Source organism: Porites lutea, chromosome 2 (assembly GCF_958299795.1).
Source record: "Porites lutea chromosome 2, jaPorLute2.1, whole genome shotgun sequence".
Taxonomy (NCBI): Eukaryota; Metazoa; Cnidaria; class Anthozoa; order Scleractinia; family Poritidae; genus Porites; species Porites lutea.
The window spans coordinates 23,138,464-23,147,435 of NC_133202.1; the positions used below are offsets into that span (position 1 = coordinate 23,138,464).

The window sequence follows — 8,972 nt, forward strand, 5'->3', positions numbered from 1 at the left end:
GTGCTTAGCTGGTTTCTTCTTTTCGCAGGAGTCAATTTCGACTAGTTAGCCTAGTTCCTTTTTAACATCTTCTTTCGATGCAATAGGCCATTTGCACAATTACTACTACTACAAGAATACTTCAGGTTATTGCTTTCTTGTGCAAATTAGGGCTTTTGTTATTTAAACCTCACTGGGATTACCAAATTTAAATAATACAAGAAAAACGAAATGAATTTTGGTCTTAATAGTAAAAAGACGTCATCGTGCAAATGGCCCATTGGCAACTTCCATCGAGGTATCTAATGCTCCTGGCGGAACCTCTGCAGGGCTTACATACATCTTCGATCCCTCCAAATGTTCTGTTTGCTTTGCATCATTTTGATAAAACTTTGTAAAAATCAATTACCATAAACTTGTCTAGTTTATTAATTGCCAAGGTTCCAATTTCCTGTGCAGTTCTCACCCCCAAAATAAAAGCAACTGAATTTATTAGGAAAACAACAAAATTAGCCTTATTTATTTGTACATCATCGTTTAGGATTTATGATATGTAAAGTGGTTTCCCTCAATGATGTTCCACATAATCAGTTTTAATGTGGTAGGTATCACGGGCGCCTTCTTCGGCACGGAAGTTCACTTTGCATATAGCATCACAGCTGTTAACTTGCATCAAAGCGATTTACATTTTTTTATCAGTGGCTACAGGGGTTAATTTCGCTCTGTACACGGAGTAAGTTGAGTGAGTACCTTTATTAAAAGAAAGAAAATGAAGGAACCTCCTATACTCTGTGATAGAACGTTCAATAAAAGCGTGCCAGATACTGGAGAGGGGGAGAGCTTCCGCCGTCCCAATCCCTCCTCAGTCCCCGCTCGACTTGCCTCTTTCTTCGCGCTGACCCATTCATTAGCCCTCTCCCCCCCACCCCTTCATAAGGAGCCTCGGATATCAACATACCGCAAAGTTTCCAAAGTAACGACCTTCCGAAAGTAGCGACCCTTCGAGAGTAGTGAGAGAAATAACGGAAATTATAGTTACAACAAGCTTTATCGAAACGATCCGAGATTTATTTTTTAAAGGTCGTAATGATCTTTCACATTCCCCTATGTATCCTGATGTAACTCACAAGGTACATTACATCCTTTTTTTTTTTAAAAAAAAAGTCTTCCTTTCGTCTGTGAATACCCACACGGTAATCAGACAATTCTTTTGAGTATTCATTTACAAAGCAATATAGTATGAAAGAAGTTTCTCCAAATAAAAAGTGTGCCGGATGTTTTCACAATTGCCGTGATAGTATTATCTTAGCTTCCTATCGTCCATGTACGGTACACGATTTAGCTACCCGAAAGTAGCGACCTCGTGAAAGTAGTGATAGAAAAAGGCTGCTAAATCTTAAAGTAAAGAGGGTCGTTACTTTCATATCATCTATGTCCGTTGACCTAGAAGTTTTACAAATGGGAGACAGAGGCCCTGAGCGCTACGTATTAAACATGGATTTTTGATGGGGCCCAATTAGACCGACAATCAGGATCCTGTCCATGGCTGATAATAAAATGGGTGGTATCAACGGTACTTTGTACATCAGGGACAATTCTTGTTACTATTATGGCTATATAGTGGCCTTCTAAACAGCAGTGCGAGTTGCTAGGGATTTCATCAGGACGAAAGGCTTCCTTTGGAAATTCCTGGATTTTTTGATAGACATAGTTACTCGTGTTTAGTAGTGGGTTAAACGTGATATAATCATGAACACTTTTATACATATATTGACTAAAGTTGACTTAATTGGAATGTTCGCCGCGATTACAGCTCAATCCAAAGACATATCTAATAAGTGGTCATCCACGGCATCACCACCATCACCTCCTGCGCCAACCCCTTCGTTAGCTTGTCGTCGTCTGCGGATTCTTGATTGGATTACTATAAAGTGCAAAACCAGATGAATCAAGAATCCAAGATACATTGGTGGACCAGCCTCCAAGAGAATCTCCAAGCTCTGTTCATCGATTTCACTTCTACGAATAAGAGAAAAACCTTAAGATGAGACAATGATATAAAGTCGCATAGGGGGATAACTCGAGGTCTCAGCCTGATAATCGCAAGGCGCATGTAACTATAGATATTCCTTTTTTATCAACGTGTTTCAGTTTTGAAAATATATGAAATGACTCATATTGTGAACTCCGGATAAAGATATGAAAGAACCTGAAAAAAATAAGGCTTGACCAGGAATCGAACCACCACCTTTGCGATGACAGGGCGCAACACTCTCTCCATTAAGCTAATCAAGCCAACTGGACAGCAGACCACTGGATTTTTTTTTTCAGGTTTTTTTCAACCGATTAGGTTTTTTCTTCAACTGCAACGATCATTTCCACTTTCGTATTTCCGTTTTCTAAATGAAAAAAATGGGTGCGAAATAGCCTGAAAAAGCCTACTACAGATATACTACTTCAGATATATCTTAGCTATGCAAATTTGACAAACTTGTGGTTTGACGTTTCAGTAAACTTTCTTTTAAAGGACACCCAAGAACCGCACTTCAAGAGTTCAGCATGATGAGCTCAGGTCCCTACCGCTCTTAATTCAGGAAAGCAATTAATTTGGAGGACCAAAGAATGTCGTATGCTATCTTAGAGAGAATCACTCCCTGTACTGATGGTTTGGGTATTAACAGATTTCAAAAACTGTAAAACAGTGTAGTTTCATTGGATCACGACAAACAGAAAAGCACGTAACTCAGCTCCCTCTGAGTACTTCTCATTTTCAAGATTTCGAAGTTGGTCATACCGCTGTTTTCATCGCGTTTGAAGTAATGATGAAACTGAAACGCTCTGTTATTTTTGATCCAAAATCGAAAACACAGAGAAGCCTGCGGAGAAGCCTATCTCTCTGGTTTTAGGCTTGCAAAACGATATGATTTCAAGCTTACTTTGCCCGAAGAGCCTCAGATAATTCAGGAGGACACTTCAGCAAGTATTTAGACAAACAGACGCGAGATGGAGAGGGAATGTTTTTGCCATTTTCTTTTATGTTTGACGTATTTAGCGTGTGAAATACTTTGGGTGTCTGATACAACTTCTCAAATAGTTAATGTTTCTTTGGAAACATCAAAACGGAACGTTCGCGACAGTTAGATGACAAGTTCAGAGTTATCCCCAAATTATAGGAGAGATTTAACAATCTCGTTTACGCAAACGATAACATCACGTGACCACGTTTTCTCTTAACTGGTTAACAGTTCGTTATATCTCCTCAAAAATTAATAGTTTCATCCAAAACTGATCTATTTATTTGCTTATTTTCTAATTTGAGAGTTGTCAGCAACTTGAACCTGTTGTTTGCCGTTCGAGAATTAAAATTTGATTCTATACTCCAGATATAATTAAGTGCGTTTCAGAATGATAAACTGAATAAATATTGTATAACCTGAGTTTTTTCTCGAACGGTCCAAGGTACTGATCAATCAACGTTTCCAAGAACATGGAAAATATGCCTAACAGAAGAATGGGAACCAAAAAGTGATTTTTTGTCGAGGTTGGATTTTGTAACGGCAGGGCCTTTGCGTTAACTTTCATGAGTAAATACATAAGGAATGCTGCTGTGCATCCACGAAAACAAAACTTTGCAGCATCCCATTCAGCTCGGTCATGCGTAGTAGCTGCCCAGTAAGCGGCAATGGCTCCTTTTATCAACCAACAAATAAATCCAACTGCACCTAAGCAGCAAACCTAAAAAAAAGATTAGAAAATGTTAGAAAAAACGTCTTAAGATAATTCAATAAGAATTTGATTCTCTTCGAAGAACAAATAGTTGAAGATAATCCTCTTCAGCAGGAGCCGAATCGGCTCCTGTCTTCAGCTTTTGTGGTTTCTTCTTCTGTACGGTCTGTGAGATTAGTCGCTACAAATATCATATTTGACTTTGTTGATTACGTGGCTCTATCTGTTTTCAAAACACAGCTCAAATTTTGAAATACATTGTGATGTAAAAATAAGAAACAAGAAAGGTTGAAAAAGAAAAGTGTATTGAAGAAATGGAGGGGCAATCGAGCTCAAGGTCTTTGGACACCGATGTCAGAAATCTTTCTCTTGTGTTAAATATTATGTATTTTAAACCTTGGAATCTTGCACGGTTAGCAATCTATGACCATAGTTTTTTAGAATATGCAAGTGTAGTCAAACCTCCCGTAAGAGACCATCCAAAAACGCTTACGAGAATCGAACAATAGGGGGCCAATTTTAAGAAGATCTTCAGACACATGTACGTTTTAGAAGAGAATTTATTGCGTGCTATTTTTAAGCTACCATAAGTGTAGTTCCACTTTGTCATGTAAAGTTTTTCGTATACTTGTGCGTGGCGTAGTGACATACATAAACGAAGAGAACAGACTAATAATTGCATCACGTGATTGCATCCAAGAGATCCAAAGCAACGAAAATCTTAGCCTGCGTAGCATGGCGGTTTTGTCGGGAGCACTACTGAGCGGCGAAGCCGCCAAAACGCGCGCGAAAGGGCGCGCGAACAAACGGCGACGCCACGAGAAAAATAACTCCCGCCCCAATCTCCTCGCGATTTCTCTGCCCTCGCCCGCCTGACCGCCGCCTATGTTACTTAGCGCGCCCAACCAAAACCGCCATGCTACGCAGGCTATGCAAATCTATAAAATGGTCAGCCCAGAAAGTGGTCGCGCAGAAGAGGTAGTAATTTTCGAGAAGTTTTAAAAATAGGACTCTATTACAGGATAAAAATTTTTGTGATATATGATGGTGGTCGCTTACAAACTGCCGGTCGCAAATTGGAGGTTTGACGGTAGTTCCTTGATCCAAGTTGAAACAAAGGGTAATGATTGCAACCTGCTGTGTAATAATATTATAACTTATAGCAAAAAGTCAACCTTTTACTGTTTATAAAATTTTGCTCAATGACATTTGTTTAGCAATTTGTTCTAGTAAACGGCGTAACATTTCATTTAAATTTCCTAAAGTCTTGGTCTCCTATAAAGTCATATCTCGTAATAGTATTGAATAATAATCGTAGCTAAATTTTGCATAAAGATGAACAAACCTCTTATTGTACATAAACGAAGTAAAAGATAAATGTTGTCAATATTGAAGTGAAAAGTTCGTATTTCCGAAGGTGCATTCTCAAATCAGATTATTTTAACCGTTTTCATTAGTAACAACTATAAGTCAAGCTAGAGGATTTAGGCACTAGGCCTAGGTTTAGTAAAATCAGCAAATCAACTTACCATGGTCTTCACGCCAGGTGCTTCTTTATTTCCACCATCCTCTAAGTTATTGCTAAGAAGAAAGCATGTTCCAAAAATTAAGATTGCCACGTTGACAAAAATGGCGAATATCTCCACCCATCCTTTTATGTTAAGGATGTCCAGATATTGAAGGGCACAGAACAGAGGGGCAGTAAGGAACAAACCACCCATCATATATCCACCACACATTCTCAGTTGATTCCTTGGTGTCATGTTACTAATCGTTGGAGCATTATTTTGTTGGTTCTCATCGGCGGCTTCAGTTGCAATCTCTATGGAATGTTCCAGGAAGAGCAAGCTACATAGTAAACGGTAATCAATAATCAAAGCTTTATAAAGTACTATGAATACATCCAACCAGCCATCTAGCGTTTTAATAATGGGTCCACTTAATAAAACATCATTATCGCCATTCACCTGAGCGTCAATCCACTCGATCAAGTTGAAGTAAGATAGTAGTCTAAAATAAAAGTCGGCGTTGTCCTTGTATTCGGCGTTAGCAAGAGTCGTGGCACGTAGATAAAAATACATGACCATCTGAATAGACTTTTGAAGGAGAAATACTGATTTGTCTGTTATAACTAAAATCCATAATTCCCCAGAAGGGTCGTGGGCCTCGAGCGACTTCTTAGTTTCCTTTGTATAGGCAAAAGTTAACAGCAAGGCTTCGATTAAAAACAGGGGCAATGTTATCATTCCGATAACACACCCCATCGAAGGCTGTTGGTGGCCCATCGTTCGTGGATGTTCTCCTTCCCTTGGCAGTGAAAAGAAAAGAAAAGCTCCAAACAGAAAGTAAGCTATGCCAATAACAATGGCTGAAGATGAACGGAAGTAGAGTCTGACCTGTAGGTTGTCTGAATTGGTGAAGACATTTACGGAAGCGATCAACACGCCAATAAAGAAAACGAAGAAAGTTCCTTGAGAGGAGCATAGCCTGGCGCAGGACTTCATCCAAACGCCAAGGACGCCGACCATAAATAAGATTAAGTAAAACAGTCCAGAAGCAGACGCGATGATAACTTCAGAGGCGGTGATTGTTGAGTTTCGATCTTGGGGAGAGGCTGTTAATTCATAAGGAATGATCTCACTCCAGTCTAAGTTTCCGCTGCTCAAAAGCTTCGTCTGACTCATTTCAAGGCTTCTATAATTTATGCCGGTTTTGGCATGAAACCTAGATTAAAACTGTCTTGTCAGTGACCCTTAAAAAATGACATGCTGGTACTATTTCTTTCTTGGAAAGTCAACTACAGTAGTGCGGAAGTGCGCATGTTTTACAGATGCATCTCCAAGATCCTATAATGTAGCTTCGCTCAGCAGTAATACGCCTACTTGTTATGGTGTGGGAAATTAATAATTTGGGACATCTATTCAACAAACCGCATTTGTGTAAGCGTCTCGTGATTTGTGGCTCTTTTGAAACTAGACACCTCTTTCGATCACTCCAGGGCGCCTGGAGTTTAGCTCGAGGACGAGCAAAAGACTAATGATCCGTGCAGTCCTACCTTCTACAGGAAGAAGCCCAGCGAAAAATTTCTAGTTCGTCTCATTTAGATAGTATTTTCTTACTGGAAATTAGAGTTTGGTTTTCATCTTTCGATCTCGGGAGTGGACGGTTCATTCACACAACGACTCGCCATCGCTGTACTCAGTCTTAACTTAGTGAATTCCTGAATCCCTTGCAATCACTTCGGGGTATGTTAGTTAACGTGAATGCACTCTGCCCACTGGGCGCCAGAGGATGAGGGATGAGATTATTTCTTTATCTGCCCTATAATAATCACCACTCCAACTGGAGACGCTTTTGCCCGAGTCTTAAAGATAGAGGTGTTACCAAGTCTCCCATAGATCCTCTCAAGCGTGGCGTGGTCCTTCAGTTGATGTTTTGTTCTCTCATCAGAAGGTTTGTATAGCAACCGTAGAACAGCTTTTCCAGTCTTGTTGAGTTTCTGAGCCATACAGGAGGACAGGCTCTGCAAGCGTTCCCAGTGTCTCGACTCTCAGCAATGATTTTGCTAAATTAGAATGCCATATCTTCTGAAGTTTATTGCATACGTTCTGCGCTAGTTCCTAATCTTATTTTGAAGTCAGGGTCTGCCATGTGTGAACCTAAGAATTAGTAAAATCCTGTTATTTAGAGTTATTTATAGATTTCAGTTCCGATTCTGTTGGGCAGGTGGTGATGCTTAATACAAGATATATATTTAGCAAGGCTTTACATTTAACAGGTAAGAATAATCTTTTCATTTAAAAATGCCTGTGGAAGAACATTTGATGTAATCAAGTTTCACTTGTTATAGCTGTCACGCCGGTAAATTACCAGTTGCGTTCTTCGGTATTCACTCATCATTTGTACCAACGTCTCCTACATCAAAACACTTGGAATAGTGAGCGAGTTTGTGGAGGAAAACAAAAACTAAATTTCATATAGGTTAAGATGCCGGGAAAAAATTCACAGAAAACCAGTGAGAGAAAAAAGCGTTCATTTGGGCTTACAAAAATGTCAAATAACGTGAAAACGAAACCAAGTGTGAGAGCAAACACGAGGTTAAAGGCCAAGAAATACTTTAATGCAAGACAGATTTCTTTAACAAGGCTTTACATTTAACAGTTAAAAATGGCTGTGGAAGAACATTTAATGTAAGTCATTTCCAATGGTATATCGTGCAGGGTTCAAACCTCTTTAGGCTTGACAGAATCAAGATTCGGCTGTTGGGACATTGTATTGCAAATACATGTTCTTTAACACCAACAAAATCTCGTCCCTTCATCACGTCACCGGTCACGCCCTATTTAATGGCGAAATGCTTTAAGTTGAGATGCCTTCTATTAGAAAGCAAAACGTTTTCCTTTTGTATGTCCAAAAATTGCCTACTAACAGTCTTCTAGTGAGACGTTTAACAAGTGCTGGGCATCGTTGTTTTCAGTCCTAAGGATAAATTGACTGGTAAAATGATTATTTTTTATACGCACTAAGTGGCAAAAAAGGAAGAATTAAAGCACAAAATCCATTTAAGTACAACCCGTCCCAGAGCGTTGCAGTTGTTCGAGAGGTTCGTCATACAAGCCCTATCCCTTTTAGTTATGGGGTGGGGTGGGAGCTTGTAGTAGGCTATTCTGTTTAGGATCTGAGGAGCGTCTAGTATACCTACAGCCGAACCTCCACTAACGGCCACCACCTCTCTACAACGGTCACTCATATCTGTCCCAAGGTGACCGCTGTGGAGAGGTTCAACTGTATAGCCAACTCTTAGTTCTGAAAGCAATGAATTTATTATTTGTGGAAAAAAAATCGGCTGCTTCTTCATAGGACTTTTACCCCTTCTCAATCTTTGGATAGCTAATAAAGCACTCCTCTTTAATTTCGCCATAACCCATGCATTTACTAGGCTTATAAAACAACGAGTCTTTAATAGCTCTGTGTTTCTTATGACAATAATGACAATAGTTATGTCTAATAATAATAATAATAATAATAATAATAATAATAATAATGATAATGATAATAATAATAATAATAACTATTATATCATAGAATAAAAAATTTAGTAGAATATACGTATCTTCATTAACAATCTTACTTACCTATATCCTAGAGATACCAACTTTATGGTCTTCTAGCCTTTTTGCATTTGAACTGGTTTGTTAGAAACACCAAATGGTCAGTGTTTTATGAATGAGAGGTGCGCACCAAACTCGATCTGAATCATATGACAC

General features: G+C 39.1%; 1 protein-coding gene across 1 annotated transcript; it reads right to left on the reverse strand.

Moving 5' to 3' along the window:
- Window positions 1-1,455: 1,455 nt before the first annotated feature.
- Window positions 1,456-6,473, reverse strand: LOC140926759 (uncharacterized). The gene is made up of 3 exons (XM_073376460.1): window positions 5,235-6,473; window positions 3,413-3,714; window positions 1,456-1,998 (listed from the first exon to the last, which is right to left on the reverse strand). Exons 1-3 carry the CDS (start codon window positions 6,387-6,389, stop codon window positions 1,794-1,796), a joined length of 1,662 nt encoding a protein of 553 aa, XP_073232561.1. The 5' UTR covers window positions 6,390-6,473; the 3' UTR covers window positions 1,456-1,793.
- Window positions 6,474-8,972: the final 2,499 nt, after the last annotated feature.

Bases quoted from the DNA above. Each gene is read 5' to 3' on its own strand.
- LOC140926759 (XM_073376460.1), bottom strand. From the start codon at position 6,389: ATGAGTCAGACGAAGCTTTTGAGCAGCGGAAACTTAGACTGGAGTGAG. The intron at 3,715-5,234 runs GTAAGTTGATTT...TCTTTTTTTTAG, and splicing joins CACCTGGCGTGAAGACCATG to GTTTGCTGCTTAGGTGCAGT. The intron at 1,999-3,412 runs GTTATACAATAT...TCTTATTCGTAG, and splicing joins CCGTTCGAGAAAAAACTCAG to AAGTGAAATCGATGAACAGA.